Below are 22316 nucleotides of genomic sequence, written 5' to 3'. Positions count from 1 at the left end.
TGCAGGCTATTCCCTAGCCAAAGCCTGCGCTATCATGTACAGCTTGATGGAAGCACAGCTCAACTGATACTGCTACATTGCTTTTCCCCTTTTCTTCATTTTCCATTGAATTAAACATGCCCCTTCCCTCTGGCATCTGGCCTCCAGGTTTTATCCAAAGAAACGGGTTTTCACATAAGTTTGTAGGAAATTGAGGCTTAGGCCAAAGCTCTCTTCATTACAATACTTAGCAGCTTCAATTTCACATTTCGACACACAAAGAGAGGCCTGCCGCTGTCATCTCTACTGTTACTTGGTCCAGGCTCCTGCATGTAATGTCCGTCAGACAACAGGGAAGCTGACAGTCTATCTAATAAAGGCTACAGGCAGAGCAAATTTGCAAGTCTATGCAGATGCTGTGAAATATGCAGAGGCTCCACGAGGTTTACCTGTGGCTGTGGACTCCCCGCACAGAGCTCTATCCCATCACAGTAACACTCCACTTGTTGCATGAGTCGAACAAAAACAAGCTACCTGTTCCGGCCACACACCTGCCTGCCTGCCTGTCTGTCAGCGGGAGCAGACGAGACTCCCGTACAAAAAAATAGTCCTATCCAAAGTGGAATAATTTCACCGGAGCGCAGAGTTCCTCACTAAAATAAAAACAGCTGAACTTGACAAAGCAACTCTTTCTCTCTCTCTCTCATTCAGAACATGCGGCGCGCGCTGCTAAGGAGATTACCACGAGCTGCCATCTGGCCAGCAGCGCTCGAGGCGGCAGGATACTGGGCACAGAGTAACGCCGGTGCAACGTTACACTGCTGAGAACCACCGAGTAACGGAAACCTGAGAGCCCCGGAGGCGACATGAGAGCAAACAGAGCGACATATCCGTTTTGCGTCTGTTACAGAACACCAGAGATTGTATTTGACAGCGACGTATTAATATGCGATTTAAATAATTACCCCCTGCCTGGGAGTAATGCTTCACCCCCCCCCCCCTACGTGGGATGATGCGTCTGGGCTTCAGACAAGTGGCTCTCAGGAAAAAAGAAGAGGAACGCTACCCGCCGTCGCCAGGCAACGGTGATTTGCTCCGGCCACTGAGAGGGCTTATAAATCATTTTAGGATCTGTCATCAGTCCTGTTTCACCAAAATGCCTCACTTTATGGATATTATTCATCACAGAGTGAGCAGTAAAAACAAACATGAAAATGAAACCTTGAAAATAAAGTAAGGACAGAAGAAAGTGAGGACATATTTATTGATTTATTTATTTAATTAGAGTGCAAACAAACAAACAAAAAGAGGGATATCTGCGGCTCAGACCTTTGCGTGATAACTAAACATACTGTGGTGCATGATGCAAACTAAAAACAGTCAACAAAAACAAGAAAAAAACTAACACAATAACATACTTTTACATGGGCGCTGCATGAGCTGGTGAGGGTCTTATTGCAGGTCACCAGGGATGCAGTGCTTTGTCTGACATAAACGGAGTCCTCCCAACAAGTGACAGTGTTTGAGGTCTTCAGTATGAGCCTGGGTCAAGGCCCTTGGTTTAAATTGATGCATTTGCACATTTATCATTTTATTTTCTGCAGCCCACCTAAATAATCTATCAATAAAATCTATAAAAGCAAATGGTAGGAAAAAATTAAAACGACAATGAAGTTGGCCACAGTGAAAGAACTCTTTGCACTCTTTGCACAAGATAAAAGGGAGGCTGTACAATACTGACACTGTCAACAAGAGAACACCACTGCTTCCTCTTCTGGCAAATAAACCATGTCCTACATGACATCTTTACAATTTCGTCCAATGGACTAATCCAAGCCAGCTACATGCATAAATCCTCATCACGAACTATAAACAATCCCCTCAACATGCACAAAATAAAAACACATCAGAAGCTGAGGCACACGCTGAAGTATACAGTAGTTTAGACTTGCACTGTGTACTCAGGCGCTCTTCATTTAAACTGTGTAAACATTTCTACCAAAAACAGGCCCTCTCTTATATTTTTCCCTGCCGACAAGTTTTTACGTTATCATACTAATCGCGTTTGAACAGCTGCAATTTGCTTTGGTTGAACAAAGGCATTCTAACTAGGTTTTAATTAAGTGTTCCTAATGACCTTAAGGAGATTAGAGGTTCGCCTTCTAATCAATACCAGGCAGAGAGGAGCAAAGGGAGGGGAGAGGAGGAGAGGGGAGGTGGCTAGGGGCTAGGATAGATGTAGGGAGGAAAGATGGTGGAAGGAGCAAATGAAAACAGGATGAAGGGAGGAGAGAAAGAAATCATTGTGTTGATTACAGTTATTAGTTAAAGACACTATTCACATTTAAAATGTATATATATATAATATATATTATATTATATATATACAGTATGTACATGGCAGATGTGAGACTTTCTCCATTGGCCAATACAGCCTGCAGCCAGGCATCATCACACAAACAAACCTTCACATCTATGATTTGACATTTACCCAGAAAACAGTCTGAAAGCTTCTTTTTCATACTTTCCTCTTTCCATCTGAGTGGCTGAAAGTGACATTACACCACCGTGTCAGATATGATCATCAGGAGCTTTGTTAGCCAAGAAGAGTTTCTCTCATCCTCTCCTCATAAGACATTTGCATAGATTTGCACCGAGTGTGTCCACATGACAAAGAATCTAGTCATACATTGATTGTACTAATTTATTCAGCCAGGCACATTCAGATGCACAGATTGAAGTGCTATCACACAAACGGGTTTAAAACTGGATGACGAGCACACAATTAATAATACCTCATTTTCTAAATGACTTGTGTATGACTTATATTTCGCTAAATTGTGTTTGCTGGTCTAATAACATTAAGGCTAATATGGTTAATGTAGGCTGTGAATGTACCGTCTCTCTGAGTCTTCAGAGCAGCATGAATATGTATGGAGACACCTTCAGCCTCGCTGCTGATTAGGAAAAGTGGAATAAATTTGTGGTTGAGCTGCATGTCTTCTTTTTTTTAAACAAAATACAATATTAGACTTTCCATATGGAAATAGCTCCACACGTGTAGGAGTACACACACACACGCATCTATTTTAGGCCTGATGCATTCAAGAGCAGTTTTTGACTGCTGAGAGAGTGAGCTCATCATTTGGCTGCCACTGATTACAGATGTTTTTTCCAGTGGTGTGTGTGTGTGTGTGTGTGGACATGGCAGTTAATGAGAGCATGAGTGTAGACGTTTTATTGTGAACAGATAAAAGAGATTTTCTTGAAGCCACCTTGGAAGCTCATGATGATAATAATGTAATAATGTTGTCCTTACCACAAACTTATGTTCCTGTATTATCATCACCACTGACGTCTGTCAACAAGGAGCAAACAAATAATTGTTTAAAAATTTAGATTTTCTTGTCATAGAATTTAATAAAAACATATAATTAATAAGAAATTAATACAAATAATGTATCCGGCTTCAGGTGGTGTTGGGGCCGTGTTGGTACTTCTACCATGGTCATCTTTCAGCCCAGCCACGATGGTTATTTATTTTTAGTGGACAGTAATTTGTTAAACGCTGCCAGTCTCTCTCAAGCCACGTTAAATTCGTGACCAAATTTTTTGCCTTGCCTATGTATTCTGTCAGATTAAATTTACAGTAGCTGTCATCAAACATGCAAATACATCAAAACTCAGGAGCAGCATGTGTGTGTTAGGTGAATGTGCTGCTGTGTGTGTGTGAGTCTGCGTTGCGGTGTTGATGTAAGGTTTATTTTAGGCAATCTCTTCCATTTTCCTCTGACACCTACGTCATCTGGCCGTCTATTCTCTCTATTTCAGTCACTTCTGTCCTCCACTCATACACCTCTCCCACACGTCCCACTCTCCACAGGCATTCTTTTCTTCATTCACTCCATTTCCCTCTCCCCTCCCCATGCCCTCAAACCCTCTCACCGTCCTCCATCACTGCTTCTCTCTAAACGTCCTCTTCTTTCTTGTCCTTGTTTTATGCAGTATTTTCTATAAATAGATATATATATTTTAATCCATGTTCATCATTTATCCTCCACGGCTCCAAATGAAATGCAACAGAAACTAGATATGAAAACAATTTGGCTTTTCAGATTTTATACCCTCAAGTCAAACTGTCCATATTGTGAGTGTAAGTTGTGTGTGTGTGTGGGCACACTTTCTGCCCCCTATTGGGGTTGAGGCCAGTGACACCCTCAGGGCTGTGCTGTCCAATCCCCTCCGTGCTGCGTTTCTATAGGATTGAATTAACCTCCTGCCTCTCTTGACAATGCACATACACATAATCATCCAGTCTCACTCCCTCTCCACACACACACACAATCACTTTGTCTATGCCAATCACCCTTCCCCTGTCAAGGCTGTATTATTGGCTTCAGGCACTTTACAGAATCTGTGATCACTTAGATTCGTGGGGTTAAACTCAATGCAACAAAAAATGTTTTTTTTAAATTAATTTATGACCATAACAGGGAAGAATGTTTACATACACAGCAAATATATACATGGACAATACTACCCAATCAAAAAAATCCAAACCTATTTCCTATTTCACACCACCTTCGCAGTCAGGACACACCAACAGACTGGCCTCAGCAGATGTTTTTATGTTGATGGGAGTCACACACTTAACAATGGCTCCTGATAAGTGACCACAGACTACAGGATTCGTCAATCCACCTAAAGCCAACTAAAAGCAGCAAACTCTTGTGATGGCGACAGTTTACAAACAAACATACCAGCTGATGGCAGTAATGCAGCAATTTGTTGCCAACCGCCAACGAGCTCAAAGAAGAAGAAGTAAATAAACACTGAGACAAACTGACTTATTTGAACACTTCTTCAACACCCTGTAAACAGACACGAGTCATGAAAATCTTGTTACTGTTTATGTAACAAACTTTTGTATCTGACACAGTTGCTAATGAACATACTGGCCCTAGTAGGCTCTAATTGGTTTTCTGAGGAAGAGTGGCCGCTGCATATCAAAGCTTCCAGCTATCTATCGGCCACTGGTGGGGGATTTAAAGTGCCACTAATTCACTGGCCAACGACACGTCAGACTATTTATTAACGTACACTAACTTAATGAATGGCCCATAGAATGGAGAGTTAAAACATTTACTGTCCTAAGAGAGAGATAGAGAGCAATAGACACAGAAAGAGGATGGGAAGGTGGAGAGAGAGAGAGGAGAGAGTGAGAATAAATGGCCCATCGTATAGAGTTAAGACGTTAAAAGTGCAAATAGACAGCTGACCCTCTTATAGCTCGCACATGTAGCGCAGATGCATGCAGCCACCGAAGCTACTTTACACCCTGAGTGATAGAGCGATGGGGGAGAGATGGGAAAGGATGGAGAATGAGGTGACACGTGAGGAGGTGATGCTGGAGAAATGGAAGGAGGAGACAGAAATGGACGTGAGGCTTAGGAACACAGGTGATTTATGATTCCAGTGAATTAGATTAAAAAAGTGAATGACAATGAATAGGTAAACCTTTTAACCTTAGCACAAATGAAGAGCCATACGTAGACTAATATTTGTGATCTGATGGAGAGCATGGGGCAAAGAGAGAAGAACGAAGTGGAAAGAAAGTAGTGCAGTGTGCAGACGTCAGTATATGTCTTGCATATTTCTTGTGTCTTTTTCCTGTCAGTGTCCATATTTGTGCAAAAATTGTGACTGTGCACTGTACTCTCCTTATCTGTTTTTAGTGTACGTGTGTGTGTGTGTGTCTGTCAGGGGAGCTAGATGCTGTGAAAGGCCATTACCACCGTGAGTCTATGTCACCAGGCCTGTGAAACCCAAGGGAACCCCACCACTGATACAAGGAGATAGAGGGATAAAACACACATGCAGTGAAGCCCCACACACACATACACACACATATATGTGTGGGTGGGTGTGGGGGTTAAATAGCTCCAAAACAGCCTTTGAAACACCATCAGTTTGATCAGTGTGAAGCTGCCACACATTAGCACTTTACAGGCCTAAAACAGATATGGTCACCCTTGGAGACCGACCCCGTTTGACACTTTATTAGGAAGCTAAAATCACATCCAGGCCCTCTCTCAAACCCAATAAGAAGACTGGTAAAATGAAATCAGAGGCCAGTAGGAGGTCTGAATGAGGAAGTCAGTTTGTGTAACTGCATTACCTATAGCATATTCCACATAAAATAACATTTGAAAAAATCCTGAAGAAAAATGGCCAGGAAGCAGCTGCAAAACCAAACTAAAAGATTTTCATGCACCTCTAAATATTTAATTTTTTAGAAAAAAAAGCCAGAACAGGAGGTGATGATCAGTAACTATGTGATGGCATGATAAACCTTGTCTGCTTAAACTGAGTCTAAAAGGAATTCGTGGCTGAGGTGGCCAAGAGCAAGACACATCATCAAAGGAGTGAAAAGCATTAGCTGTGTGACATGTTTCCTTCACTGCTAATCATTTGACCTGTAAATACAATGATAGCTAATTTCTCACTGAGGGCAAAAGCCTGCAGTTTGTGTTTTTTTGCATTCAAAACAGTGTTAACGAGTGTTATAAGGCTGAGATTGTATTTCTGAGGGAAACTTCAACTATATAACTGAATGAAATGGAGGTGGTTGCATGTTGTGAATGAAAAGTGTCATGAGGCAGTTTAACATTAAAGCAGTGAAACCCAGCTCGTCACAATTATCAACACTGACAGATCGGGGTTACATCGGCTTTTTGGTGCTTGATTTAAACAGTCACAAAAACCTGTGTCATGTGTTAGTCTGTTATGCTGAGTGGAGTAAAACAGACCTGTGCGGATTTCATTTCCCTGTACACAAAAGAAATGCCACCGATGTGAAAATAGAATACTGAATGGAGAAAGTATTTAAAAAACAGAAACATAATAGGTGGAGATTGTGAGAGAACAGAGTAGATAGTGCAGGAGCGAGATAAAGAGATGAAAGGTGCTCAGAGAAAGAAATATGGAAGGAGAGATGAAGCCAGAAGGTGGAGGAGGAGAAGAAAGGAGTTAAGTTGGCCATTAGCGATGCGGCGCGTGGAACCCACTCTTACATGCGTTCCACAAGGTTAACGATAAGAGCCCCTCGGCAGCTGAAATGCTCAAGTAGCTTTTATCGTATCATAATAATGAATCAAAGATAAAATAAAATAAATGAACTCCAAAAGGCAAGCAAGTAAAATAAAACATCTGTGCAGAGGGCTGAGTGACCAGGCAGCAGCCCAGATACAAGAGAGCGAGAGAGAGAGAGAGAGAGAGAGAGGAAGGAATAAAAATAATGCTCTCTTTCCACTAATATCTTCTTATGTCATCTGGTTGAAAAATATTTGCCTGCAGGTCAGGGCTCCCCCTGTTAGGAAAAGGCTTCTTAAAACGCTTCACAGCTCTCTGCTACATTAAATATCTGGCCTCTGCATCCCATTTACTGCTGCTGGCTATTAGGAGGAGAGAGAGAAGGAGAGAGAGAGAGAGAGAGAGAGAGAGAATGTAAAAATGATCGTGAGGCAGAAAAAAAAATATGAACCTCTAAAAGAAAAACAGTCAAGAGGACCAAAGGCTAATTATTAATTGCATATTATTTGTTTTGCTCTTGTTGGCTTATAATTCTGTATGATTTTTCCTTTCAGTGTTGTTATGTGTCTTTTGTGTGTGTGTTTAGTGCCCTTGGCAAGAGCAGGAGATCTGGCCATTCAGAATGGACAGTAGTTAGCCACCCACTGGAGCAAGCTGTTACCAGTTCCTCATCCTCCCCTGATCCTACTCGCCACCCCTCCCCCCTCCAAATTGTTGAGAACAACTTGATAGGATCTCTAGAGCGAAGCACCTTCGTTAATAATATACGAAGCAATAGTACAAAACTTAGTAATGGGGGCTTGGTGAGGCTGGATTGTGGCTACCTTGGGCTAAATGCTAAGATTAGCACGCTAACATGCTAATGATAAAGTTATAATTTTCTGAACTTGATTAGTATATTTAGTGTTGGAGCCAAAAGGATCACCAAAGACACCAGGACACCGCACCCAGTGACAAATGTAAAATGGCCAGATAGTTCCTGCAGTGAAACATCCATATGGCTGTAACCATGGTGACGCCACCCATTGGTATGTGGACTACTATTGTCCATTTTGGTCATCAACATTCATTTTTATTGAGCCAAGTATTATTGTCACTACAGAGGAGCAAAGAGACTCCACAGAAACATAATACACTAAGTAAGACGTAGAATAATTTTCTCATCTATCTCTCATAATCTGAAATCTTTACGTTACAGTGGAGTCGCCCCCTGCTGGTCAAAAGAACATCCACTTCTTCTACACCCTTTGTGTCTACATGCTGGACTGTTAGGTGACCTAGCACTGCAGGCAGCTGTCACCTTTGTCTACTGCCCACCACTCCAGCTCCAGGTGTTAATCCTGTAAGAAACAAACAACAGAGTGACAAAAACACACACAAGTCCGATTTCAAAACTGGAAGCCTGGTTTTAATTGATATTGCTCTACTGTAATAATCCTGAAAGGCATAGTCTGGAGTAACACATGTAATGTTTCAACCCATAGTAGTTTAAGTTACAGAATCATAGGTCTCTCTTTTTGCATTGAACAATATATACAATGTGAAATAAATACATTTACACAAATGGACATTATTGTTGGAGCACACTTGTATGATACACGTCACAAAAATATACAGGTAATTGTCTTTTTTTTCATTTACTGATGTGAAGCACATCTAAACTACTGACATGTTATTAATAACACTACAGGGTCTTCTCTCGTCAGCAACTCTCCTTCAACACTCGAGGGTCTTTTTTATCCTTAAACATCCTTTTTTTTTTGAATTCCAAATATTCCCAAACTTTCTCTCTCTCCCTTAAATATTTTCGTCATATTTGCAAATTCAGACTGCAGGGTAAGCTGCAGCACACGTGGCAGTTACATTTGGGGATTAAATACAACTAAATGACTAAACACTGTAGAGCTGTAGATAGACACAGTTTGGCCGTAGCAGTTTTCAGGGGCAGCAATGGAAGATGGACAGTTCCTGCTTCGTCACTATGGCTCTATCACTCATCCTTCTTGCTCCACCTAAACTATTGTTACATGAAGTATTTGCAGCTAATGGATAGAAGTTCCAAATGAAGGGCAACAACATGAAGCCCAAAGTGCAACCAGGTCAAACTGCAGAATCATTGTGGTACTTTACACCAACATTTGGATCAACAACCCAAAACAAAAATGTGCAACTCTCGCCTCATCATTGTACAGTCTTCAAAGTATTGCTTATTAACAAGAAAGGAAAAGAGGAAAAAAGATAAAGCGCTTTGTCCTGTTCCACTACTAAATAATGTGACTATGAGCAGCAAGTTATATCAAGAGCCTCTCCCTTCTGAATGATACTTCTTTTTATGGTGTATTCACTGTAGGCACGGCCATCTAGTGTGGTGCCAGTGTGGAAACCCAACGCTCCGCTGACCTATGATCACAGGTTCTCTCATGTACTGTAGCAGAAGTTCTATTTACTGTCTTATTGTTTGACCAGTTTTGCAGTGCAGTCATGAAGATTTTTGCAGAGACAGCTGATGTTTAATGTTGAATTTACAGCTGCATTCATCTGACTGTGCATTATCCAAATTGTAATAAAAGGCTACATTACGCAGTGATCACATGATCAAGCTTGATGTTGGGGATCAGAAGTGCACAGGCGGCAACACACGGTTAGCCTAGAACAAGTACACCTTCAATCATCTGAAATGACCTCAGCTAGCAGAACAACGTGGCACCATTGGAAACATTTCCAATTTCAATTTCAAACACAGATTCAGCTCAGCATTAGTCACCCCAGGGAGACGTGTTACATCTTTCATTTTGTTGAATTGTTCAGCAGTACAACAGGGTTGGTTTGACAGCTAACAACAAACAAAACAACAGCAACAGAAAAAGAAACAACAACAGTGAGAAAAGAGAAAAGAGCACCTTTCTTCCACAAGTTGTGTGTAGAGTCATGTACGGTGGTGATGGTAAGAAAGACCATCTTTCTGACCCGGCAGACAGATATCTTATAAATTCCCCATCTAAACACAAAGTATAGGAGTGTTTAAGACCTAGGATTTGAAATAATGAGGTCTGTAGTGCAGCATTCTTAAAACTTCCATCAAAAGGGTCATTTTTTAAAAAGTGGATTTTGTGGTTCAATGCCAATAGAATGCAGAACCATGTCCCCACAATGCGATGAGTGTATGGTGCAGAGAAAGAGCAAGTGCAAATTAAAAATGTCAAGCATCTTCTTTAACACTTCTTCCTCATTAACCCACAGCAAAGCTGTAAAGCCAGTTATTTTTTAAAGCCAGTTATTTATCAGGAAATAAGCTCTAACAGAATTTTTTTCTCTTTTTGCCGGCTGAAACAGTAAAGATAATGACTGAGCTGAAGTGTATGGAAGGCAGTTATGTACAGCAAGGTTATCAAAAAAGAGTCACCTACAGTTCTGAATTACTCAAATGTCCTTTTCATTTCAGCTTTATTTAACCTAAAGATATACAGTATAGTGTTTAATCTACAGGAAAGTTACACAAATGATCCCTTTTAAATACTTGTTAAGGTGTTTCTTCATTTAGATACTAAATATTTCATTATTTATGTATAGTTTGGTAAAGATGGATACTGTAATTTGATCCTTGTGGTCTATTAAGTTTCTAGAAGAAGAGCCTTATATCCAGTTCGGCGGTTCATTGTGAGAGAATCCGGTGCCCAGACCCCCAGCGGACTGATCCGACAGACAGACAGACAACATGGCCTCTACTCTACTCTGTGTTGTCTAAAGAAGAAGCACACAGCACAAGAACGGGAATCACCACAAGAAAAAAGTACACAGCAACGCCTTAGAGGACTCAACAGAGGAGGAAAGGATCCAACAGAAAGAGGACTTTTAAACAAAAGCAGATCAGAATCAAAGAAAGAGGCTTTTTTCTTGATAGAAAAAACAGCAAACATGAAACACACAGGCTGAACTACGTTTTTGTCTTTTTTTCTCAATTTTGTTTCCAATAAAATGTCTTATGTTAGAATTATAATCTGTAATAATTTACAATATACAATGTTAAAGAAGGCTGAGAAAATACCCCTTACTAATAATACTGATGTTTGATACAGGATGTGTGATGTTAGAGATCAACTACACTTAAACTGCTGCACTCCTCCGCTGTGACAAGTTGCCATTTTATATTAGATTACACTGTCATCTAGATTATGCATTTTGGCGTTCTTCTTCTTTCAGCTATAGAAATAATAAAAAAAAATGATAAAAAAATTATCCCTGGACAGTCTCTGTTGTTAAAGCTGTGATCAGTCAAGCAGACAGAAGGAATCTGAAATCAGTGTCTCGTTACTTGGCTGCTAAATGTAAGACAGCTTCCTGTCAGCTCACTGTTCCATTTCCTCTTTGTACAGACGATTATTTGAAGGGAAATCACTGTCAAACAGTACTATTAGAATTTGAAGTATGCTGAAGCTGGGGCTTCTTGCAAAAATAAAGCCAGGGTTCAATTCTGATTCTTGTAAGACCTCACCAGTTCAGTTTTAATGAAGACCAGTGTAGCTGATTAGACTAGGTAACTGTGTCAGAGGCACATCTAGCACTATCAGTATAAACACTATTCTATACTGTAATGAATTTTCTTATGGCGTTTACTCAGCGGGTTTCCTTCTCGCATTAATTAGCAGTTCAGAGGGTGTTAGAACAATAATTGTGATATTTAACAAATAATACACAATGATGTCTGTAAATAAGCCAGCACCTTGTGTTCTTGTTTTTTTCAGGTAGTAATATATTACTTCCTGAACTTGACACAGAGCAAGGGATTCAGGGCAGCTAATGCTAACACAAATTCAGAGGCATATCTGACTGACAGTGGTTTCCCTTCATGTTTCATATAGATATTGTTAGTGTTAATTCAAATACAACAGGAATGTGAGTGAGGTCACAGGAAGCAGTCATTGGATTTGATTGGCCTAGCACCATTTCCCTTAGCACAGACATTTTGATGGTCCCTCACTTGGCAAAAAAATAAAGAAAAAAAATCACACCTTGAGGTGCAAATGGGAAAAACGGTGTGTTAACTGCTGACTTTAAAGAAAGACCTGTCTCGTCTAGTTTTAATCAGATTAATTATTACTGATACTAACAAGGGAAAGCTGACGGTTATCTAATAGCTTATGGCAAGTCACACAGAGAGAAGGAGAAGCTACAAATTCTCCTCCAGATCCTCTCTCCCAAATTTAAGACTGGCACGTAATGTTAATATTGCAGACTTAGTCCATATGCACAAACCCCTCCTTTAAAAACCACTATTGCTCAGAGTTTCTAAGATAAACGCTGATTTGTTAATACATTATTACTTGCTATATTTATATATATATATGATAATTGCTGAAAGTGGTCAAGCTGATAGAAAAAAGGAAAGACATATTGATTGATTCAGTTTTAAGAAGACAATATTAATAACAAAAAAGCTGTGTTATATGTCATATACAGGATGACCATTATTTACAACCCTAATATTGGTATCATCACTAAGATTATTTTCAAGATAGAAATTAGGAAAAAAAAATTGAGGAGTTTTCAAAGCAACAATTGTTGTTGTTCTTCAGTCAGTTTTTTCAGCGCGCCTTTCCTTCGCATTTGTGTTGCGTTGAGTGACTGAAGCTCCCCCTGCACTCCCTGAATAAATCACAAAAACATCTCCGCATCAACGCAAGAGATGAGTTGCAAGTTGTGAACACAACGGGGCAAGGAGGGTAGTGCTGAGGTGACACGTTGCAGGTTTTGGAGTATGGGTAATGAGCAGGGGCTGGACTATTCTTCATGGCACATTGATGGACTGAAATCTCTGACTGGTAAGTGGAGAGCTGCAAACCTGGGCCACGAGCAGCTAAAATGGTTCAAACACGCGTCCAAACACATGAGGACTGCTCGACGGAGTATTATAAAGAGTTAATTAAGCTCGCATCTGTCTGTATGCCAAACAAGGATCCATGGCCAACATTATTATAAAGTCTGTCAATCACCTCAAGTGATTAGACTTGAGATTTGAAACCATTTTTAGCTTTAGGTTACGGATACTATAGTAATACCGACCAGTTTGGGAGGTCACAATCGCCTTCCTCAGCAAATACATCAGGTAGTTGAAGTAGGGGAGTTGTGGGAAACCAGGAACTGAATTTAGGGAGAACCAGAGAGTGTTTACAGCAGTTGTTTCCAATCCTGAGCCCTGCTGGCTTTCATAACAACCACTTATTTTAAATGACTGTTAGTAGAAAGAACCAGCTGTACTCTCAAGGCCCAGGACTGAAAGCCACTGGCAGATTAAACCATTAACAGTTTAGGGGTTATGACAGTAAAGGTAGCTGGCATCCTCTGAATGGATGATTCCATTCTTTGGCAGGGCAAATCTCCTCTTCTTTTCTTTCTGTCCATCCATCCAAGTTTCATTGTACATGTACTTTGACAACAAATGTCATTAATATTTCCTAAGTCTCCATTTTTCCACTCCTTCTCTTTTTGAACACTGAAAAAAACTCTGTGGGGGGGAACAGGAAGGGGAGAGGAGACATGAGTGCAGTCTTACAGTCTCTCAGAGCTAAAATGAAGAGTTCTCAGTTCTTTTAAATGTGTTCTCATTTAAGTGTTTGTCATCAATAACATCTTGATTGTTATTAAATGCATAAACGTTTTGCCATCATTAGTGTTGGAGTCACTGTGGTTACTGTTTAGTAACTGTCATCAAATAATTGTTTAGGAAATGTCTTCTTCCCTCAGTAATGGGGGGGTCATATCAGTCTGTCATCAGCATCTTCACCAGCAGACGGTCAGATGAGCGCCCTTCTGTCAAAGACTGCAGTGATTTACGGTTTAGATTAGCTGCTTTATTCATAGGGGGATGTGTCAGCAGACAAACCTCAGGGACAATTTTCTGTGTGTGTCTCTTGTGTGTATGTGGTGTGTTTAAGTGTGGTGTGTGTGTAAAAGAGCAAGAGGTCATTCAAAGTTGTTCTGAGTTGAAGCTCAGGTGGCTCAGACTGGTGTCTAGCGGTCTTTCCATCTATTTCCTGTCCTCAGACCTTGGCTTCCAGCAGCTCTAAGAAGAGTTTGTGCATTGGGACTTTGCCATCCTGCTTGATGCTGTAGAAGTGCTGCACAGCCTTGGTGGAGGTCTGACGAAGCAGGGGGAGGGTCATGAGCAGCTTGCCCGCCCGGCGGGGATCCTCCTGATGCTGGGAAGTCTCATAGTCCTGCAGGGCCTCGTGGAGCACGTCCTGGAGCTTCTGCACTGCATCCACGTCTTCGATGTGCATGGAGTCTGAAACAGGAGGGACACAAACCATTCGGTCAGGTGTTCTACAAACCAACGAAACTTAACATTTGTTTACTAATGTTTTGAACACAGTGTGTCCTATGCCCCCTCTATGCTCTTCAGAACCTGAACTTTGGGTTGGAAGTTTTATCAATGTAAATTCTATTAACACTTTTATTGATAATATATAAAAATTAAATTCTTAAAATATCTATATATGGGTACAAATCACTCAACAGACTGGTAAAATAGTATATTGAAGTAGTGTTTAGATCAAAAAAACATTCTAGAACATTCAATTTGAAAGAAACTCCAGGAAAGAGGGGCTCTCAAAAGCAAAGACCTGTGGGTGTGATGAATGGACAGCTGAAGAGACGAGTGGGTGGAGAAAAAAGAGACAGATTTACAGAATGATGAACAGACACAGAGTGTGAGTGTAAGTGTGTGTGGGTACGCGTGCGTTTATGTATTACATATGTAATACATGTTACATGCATTACACGTCTGTAATCTCTCTTTGAGCTGGCACGTAAGGTGTGTGTTTCAGCATGTGTGGCAGTAAAAGGCTGAGGATGTCCCTCAATAATAATGCTCCATATTGCTCCTTAGGGAGGCAAAGTCTTAATGTGAGCTGGCCTTTAGCTCCCAACCTCCGATCAATGACTCCGATCAATGACTACATGCATGTTAAATAATAATCACAAGACAACTATTGATAGGCCACCACACACACTTACAGGCACACACACAAAACAGGTCTGCTGCGGTGATGAGACATATGAGTGCAGGCATACATATTACAAATGCCTTAGTATATCACACACACAGAGGGCAACAACACAATCTGACAAATTCACTCCGTATAAAGTCCCTCTAAAATGAACAGAGCTGTCAAACAGCACTGTCAGTGTGCATTTACAGGTAACTTTGGTTGTAATATTTTATCTCCACACCACTTCAAGATGTCTTTAAAGACGTACATTTGGTAGCAACATGTCAAACTACACAGGTGTGTAGTAATAAGCAGTGTACTTTTAGAATGCAGAGGATCTTAAGACTAGAAAGTATGCCAAGAATTCTGTGAAATGTATACTGTGCAGACAGGTCTACACACTAACACAATCAAATACACAGAGCTAGACAGAGCTATTGAGTGTGATGCATGTATCAGTATGCAGGACCAGACCAGTCAGTGTGTCGGAATCTGCAGAGATCAATAGAAACTCAGCTCCTATTGGTTCTTAAATTTTACACCTTTGGTCCACTGCTCTGATTTTTTCTTTACTTTGCTGTTTGATAATATCTTATTAGTGGAGAGCAGTAATACTGATTGGCAGTGTTTATTACAGGTTAATGAGTTGATATTTGGTTTATATTTTTATTAGGCCATGTAAAATATTATAAAAATAGACTTTACTTCTGTCCATTTTTCCATTCTTTTCCTTATTAGCAGGCAGTGCTTTTCTTTAGTGATCAGACTGAAGCCTAAACTTAAGTTTAATGAGTTTCGCACTGTTTTGATTAGACTTGTGTATTTAGTATTTAAGCTGGTGGACGTGGCTTGTGCCTGTGCTGTGACCTGCAGCACACTCACAAGTAAAACAGCAGACGTTAATGAGCACGAGCACACAAGGCTGTTTAAACGCACATGTTAACACGGAACTCACAATTCACACGTACATAAATGAATGTACACACAAGCACAGACACACACACATACTCTGTTTCCCATGGCTAGTTTGGCTTTCTTTACATGTGGGGCACGTTTGCTAACATTTCTTAAGGCTTGGCTTCATTAATGCAGACGATTAGCATCCTGTGAATTAATTAGTGTCAGTGCCCTTCAAAATGCTAATGCTAGCATTCTGTTGTCTTGAAGAGCAGTTAGAGAGTCTGGGCAATGATACAAAGTTCTTATTTGGGCATCAGCTGTTTCAATTTCAAACAAGAAGGTCTATTTGGAATGAGAATATTCTTTAACAGTCATGTAAGATTTTGACAGAGTTAAGCAGCCATTTCATTTATAAATAAGGACATAACCTAATGGGACACTGACACAGTCAGTCAGTTACCTGACCAGAAATTTATCTTAGTTTGGCAGCAGTAAATATACTTTAAAACTCTGGATATGCACAAAACTAAGAATTAATGTATTAATAAACATTTAAAAAACCTAAATATTTGCATTTTCTTCTTTTACAGTATATATATATTTTTTTATATACTGTGATAAAAAAGACAAACAAATTAGAGCTGAACAACCTGACTTTTTATGCTATTTTATGATATTGATTGATCTGACAAAATAGAATAATGTGCAAATTGAGAAAAAAGTTAGTTAGTTGCAAGCCAATTAACAGACCTTTTTGCTTTAAATTGTTACTATTCATTGGACAATTTCATTGTTGTCACACAGTTTCTAAAAACTTGTCTTATGTTTGTAATTTTCAGAATGTTCCCAGTGAACCTGCTCCTCTTGTTTGGTACGTTTTCTTGTGAATCGGCTGACCGTCGGCCATGTAATGGATGTTTGCCAAATAATTTGTCATAAGAATCATCATCGTGATCATCAACACTGTTGTCCAGCTGGTAGAACCAGTGGGTTCTCTCGACATTCAGTCAGCAGCATTCACAGACCAACACACACAGCTACATGCATGGACACACACACATGCACACATATAGGGAGAAGCTCCAGATTGATTGTCACACAAAGCCCACAGGAAAACAATATGTCAATATTTTCTGCTTGTGCATAACAGTATCTACTCTGTGTGTGCAAACAATTTTGAATGCTTTACTTTTAGGTATACATAATGCTCCATGTTTAACTGTTTGTGTATCAGAGACAGGAAAACTATTTGAGAGAATATGTATGTATGTGTGTGTGAATTTGTTGTGATGTGTGTGCGCGCGCTGATGGTGGCAGGATCAGAACAAAAGGCCCCTCTCTCCCTATTCAAAGCTCTTCCATTGCATTCTCCCATTTAAACACATTGTATTGACAGCTCCCCCTTGTAATTAAAGAGTACTGAAGAGCTGGCTGGCTTCCAAGACAAAGTTCAAAAGACGGGTCATGGGAGGAAGAAGGCGTGTGTGCGTGAGGGGGTGCGCATGTATGCGCGTGTCAGTCAGCTGTCGATGCAGCTGGACACATCAGAGAGGGGGCTTTATCGACAGATTTTGGGTTCTAATGATTTCACCTTATTTAACAGGCATCTGAAGAGACGACTATGCTAATTGTAAAAGGGATCGCCACTTTGAGGGTGGGCTTCAGGTTGAACATGTTTGTGTGTTTCTACAGTGTGTCTGTGTTTGTAGGTTTATGTTATCATTGGTACAACAGAGTATGATGAGTGTGTAGCTTTAACAGCTAAAAAGGAAGGTTTGTAAACTGCAGGTAAGCATAGGAAAGCATGTCATGTGTTATGTGTAGCAGTTGGGGCGTGTGTGTGTGTGTGTGTTTGGATGCTGGAATCACTCTTCTGATGGTTAAATGAGCCCCATGGGACTAGAGAATCCTGGGATTAACTCTGTTCTAGCAGTGAAATGCAGATGTGCAGACAGACAAGAATATCAGCTGACAGAGAAATTTCAAACCTGAGTTTGCCAAAGCGATTGCTTTGAGAGTGACAAATTCTTCCTTCTCTAGTTTCATAGATTTGTATTTCTTGACCAGCTGAAGGATGGCATTGTTCAGGTCCAGAAGTCCAGCTAGCTTTGACTGGTCCTCATCCATGATGTAGTCCTCGGCATACACCAACTAAAGAAATGAGGAGAGGTTACAAACCGAATGCATATTTACTGTAGGTATTTAATAAGGGCAGGAAACGTGAGGCAGCACTCACCTTGTCTTCAAAAGACAGTGAGCGGTACACAACACGCAGGATCAAGATTTCCATCCATGCACTCTGCAGTAGGCTCATCTGGTCTGCCAAGGACAGCGTGGAGAAACCTGGTGAACATTCAGACAGAGAAGAAAAGGGGGATTATTAATTCATCTATTCAATCCATTGCTATATTGATTATGCAACAAAGATAACAATGAAATATCTAATACCAGGCCAAGTGTGTAAGGAAATGTATTACTAACAAGGAAGAAACAATAAAAACAAGGGAATAAAGCTTGTTTTGAAACTAGTGTGATTGTCAGGATTGACTCCCCTCCCTGCCCACCCTTCATCCATCCACTTGACCAGAGTCTTCCTCCTCATCCTCTCCTCCTTCTTCTTCCTCCTCTTCCTCTCTTCTCCCTGTGCTTGGGGCTACTCTCAGGGGAAAGGCAGGCCTTATCTCCCCCTGACACAGCCTCCATGGATCAATGCTGGCCATCGCCGCTGTGCCGCTCAAATACACACACTAATTGCTGCTATGGCCTCAAAACTCCTGCTTTCTCCAGTGTCAATCCATGTCTTTCTATTTGCTTACGTCTGTATCTGTCTGTCCCTCCAATCACAATCCTTGGCCCTTTATCTGTCACTGTCTGCCCATGACCATCTGTGTGTCTGATTCGGCCATCTTGATACATCGGTGTGTAGTGTCCCATTGGTTCGGGTCTGTCTGTTACACATTCTAGCCTGCTGCTCTAAGATTGTAATGATCTTACTTCCTCATTCCATATCTTTTGATTATGTTCTTACTTAAGTGCATTGGTCTCTCACCTGTTGTCTATCCCTGTCTTTTTGTCTGTCTATCTCTTTAATGGAACACCTGCCCACTCACACCTTTTCTCACAGCTGTCCTCTCCACACACACCTGTCCATTCACACCTGCCTGTCTGCCTATGTGTGTGTTTTTGTGAAAGCAACTCTTCATAGGAAAGGCAAAGACAGTGGGCCATGCGAGCACACCTGTCAGACCTCGCCACAGCCCTCCAGTGTGTGTGTGTTTGTATGTGTGTGTGAGAGCAGCATCCTGCCAAGAGAGGCAGGCAGATGAGAAGGAAGATATTTCTTCAACAACATCTGCTGCGATGGGCCTCCTCTTGAGATGCTAGGTGTGCGTTAGAGTGTGTTCGTGTGTGGGTGTGTGCGTCTGTGTCGGGGGCTCTCATCTCATAGTGTGTTGATGAGTAATGGCAGGCGTCTCATTATGTCCAGGTTGCAGACTATTGTTGTTTGTAATGCACTCTAATTCATTTTATCTGCAAACTGTTCACATCTTCAACACACAAAGACAGACACAGCTTCATACACACACACAGATACAATATCTCATATGCAGAGAATTAGCTGTATAAGAACACACTGGAAAGAATCCAAATGTGTATGATTCTTACACACGCACACACATGCACGCACACAGGGCACAGTGAAGCAGTATCGTTGCCAACTGGCAGTGTCTTCTTCTACTTAATGAAATCATCAGAAGGGATTAGAGGTGAATTTCTTAAGGGGGTCTTTGGGCACACACACACACAAATCTCGTTCAGAGAGGCAGATGTCTTAAGGGGGTCCATTGGACTTCACCACTCATTGTGGGCAGAGGAAATACGTGGTGGCATTGCTAAAATTAACACACATACACTTATTGGATCTGCTCAACCCTGGGGTCAAGTGAAGAGAAGAAGCCACGAGCAAGGGGTTAATATCATTTAATGGTGTCACCAGTTGTGTGTTTCAACATTTCTGTGTGTGTGTCTGTGTGTTGGTGCTCAAGTATTGAGAGCAGAACCGAGCGATCAATCAATTCTCATGCAACCCTCTATTGGAATTTGATCCAGGGCCAATGGGAGCACACATGGCCCAAGAATGGACACGTGCACACACACACGCATGCACGCGTGTGCACAAACACACAAAGTCACGTGAATCCAAATATAAATACACAATGTAGAAAAATTGTAGAAATCATCTAAAAATGTGTGTATCTGTATATTATAAAAGTGCTTGAACACCGTACCTACCCTATCATCAAACACCTCCCCATTAATTACACACAGTGTTCATGTATGTGTGCAAACACACACGCACAGAGGAAACACCAATAATTAAAACCCCCATGATTAATTTATTGAGCTGAAAGTGCAGCTTTTCTTATTGAGGCACATCAATGATTTTATCAGGATGAGGCTGGTTGTGTGTGTCGGTGTGTGTGTTGGTGTGTGAACCCTTTTTGTGTATTTTCTGTGATACTGAGTATCTTATAAGCATACAGATAACTGTAACAGGTATTGTGGGAGTACTGGCTTGTTTTTTTCATCAACATGTTTGTATCCTGTGTGTGTAAATACACAGTACATTCCTATGCATTTGTTTCCATGACTCTCTGTATGTGCATCTCACTGTTTGTGTGTATGTACCTCTCCCTCTCCCCTCCCCACCAGCCTGTCTGTGCCGTTCAGCCATCCAATGCCTCTTATCTGTCTGATTAATAGGCGGCCGGCTTCAGGACAAATTAATTAACAGATAACGCCATCTCTCCTTTCTTCCCTTCCTCCCTTCCTCCCCTCCTTCTCATGAAGCGATCGATACAACAGAAGAAAAGAAACATCAATGGGAATTTAGTGCTGATGATGGAGAGAGAGAGGTATTGATGGAGAGAGAGAGAGAGAGAGTATGAGAGATGGAGGAGAGAAGAAAGTAAAAAGGGGGAGAGATGGTGGTAGTGGTTGGGAGGGGTGGAGACCTTTCTTTCATACCTGTGATTTCACTTGACAAAAGAAGGTTCCTTATTTGGTTCTAATTACATTTTCCTTTCTGCCCATTGTTGATAAGGCATCTCATACTGTGTGGAAAAGTATGAGGGTGTTTGTGTGGATGTTGTAAAGTCTGTGCGCCGTGGTGTTTTTTCAACAATTCAAATAAAGTTGAAATTATTGCTTAAAATATACATTTTTTGAACTTCAAAGTTCACAACCTGGATTTACCGTGTGTCTGCAAAAATGACAGGAAACCCTGTTGTACCTCTGAAGGTACTGAGAAGCAGAAGATGTGTATGTAGGTATGCGTGCGTGTGTGCCACGTCTGACAGAAAGAGGCTACGGTGCAGTCATGCAAACTTAACCTCTACTGCTTGCTCTCGCGCTCTCTTTCTTTTTTCTTTTCCCTTTTCTCTATCTGATACTCACATGAAAACAAACACACACACACAAACACACGTCGATTCCCTAGCCGCCCTGCGGCCTGTTTGTCTGCCAAATGAGTCCTGACTGCACGTTTACACCCGAGACCGCACAACAGTCTGGCACAGGCACACACACACATACAGGATAGCCCTCTCTCACGCCCCAGTTGTTCCACGGATGCACACGAACAAACATATCCAGGAGGCCTATATTTGTTTTCGTGTGGTTACAGGGCAAATGGAAACCAGTGAGATGCGATTGTGATGCTTATGAGTACCTGTGTATGTGTGCTGTGTGTGTGTGAAGCTATTTGTGCATATGAGTCTGTGCGTGTGTTCTTATGATGCTAGCGACGTACAGCTGCAGTAACTGATGTGTTGGAGAGCTGCGCATAGATTAATGTGGCAGGTGTGAAAACTGGTTGTGGTGGTGATCTGGTCCCAGTTATTAACACATGCCTACTTTTCAGATTCTGTAACTCAGCTGAAACACATTTGGGACATTTGGGATGTGTTTGGTGGTATTTTCAAAGTGACAAAACAGATCTTGATTCCTAAATAAAGTCATGCATACAAGTGGACATACACACTATACAGTTTTCAAAGACTTTCAAGGTTCTCTGATATATAGAGTAGGTGGCTTAAAACACAAAAGATGGTAAGAAAGTGTGTGTACTGTACATCAACAGAGAAGCAGGTCAACTCTGTGTTAGTGGACATCATCTGATTTGAATGAGCTACCCTGCTGGGACTGCAGTTTAGACAAAATAGGCCAATAACACAGGGGCAGCATTACTGAAATATTACGTCTGAAGCTACGATTTACATAAAATATTTTTCACACTGGACTGGCAGCTAAACCTGCAAATGACTTTTTTCCTTTAAGGTGAGCAGATAGTGCTGT

At 41.1% G+C, this 22316-nt stretch overlaps 1 protein-coding gene across 12 annotated transcripts in view; it reads right to left on the bottom strand.

Moving 5' to 3' along the window:
- Positions 1-8763: 8763 nt before the first annotated feature.
- Positions 8764-22316, bottom strand: part of esrrga (estrogen-related receptor gamma a) — a 110991-nt gene continuing 97438 nt past the window's right edge. For 11 of the 12 annotated variants that reach the window (XM_028401939.1, XM_028401935.1, XM_028401936.1 and 8 more), the window contains 3 exons: positions 18196-18302; positions 17948-18110; positions 14109-14353 (listed from right to left, as the gene is read on the bottom strand). In XM_028401939.1, coding sequence (XP_028257740.1) covers positions 14109-14353; positions 17948-18110; positions 18196-18302 — 515 coding nt within the window. Of the gene's footprint in view, positions 14354-17947; positions 18111-18195; positions 18303-22316 lie in introns of all 12 variants that reach the window. The other variant, XM_028401929.1, reaches the window with a different exon arrangement.

This window comes from Parambassis ranga, chromosome 3, assembly GCF_900634625.1.
Source record: "Parambassis ranga chromosome 3, fParRan2.1, whole genome shotgun sequence".
NCBI lineage: Eukaryota > Metazoa > Chordata > Actinopteri > Ambassidae > Parambassis > Parambassis ranga.
This window is presented reverse-complemented; position numbering and strand designations above follow the sequence as displayed.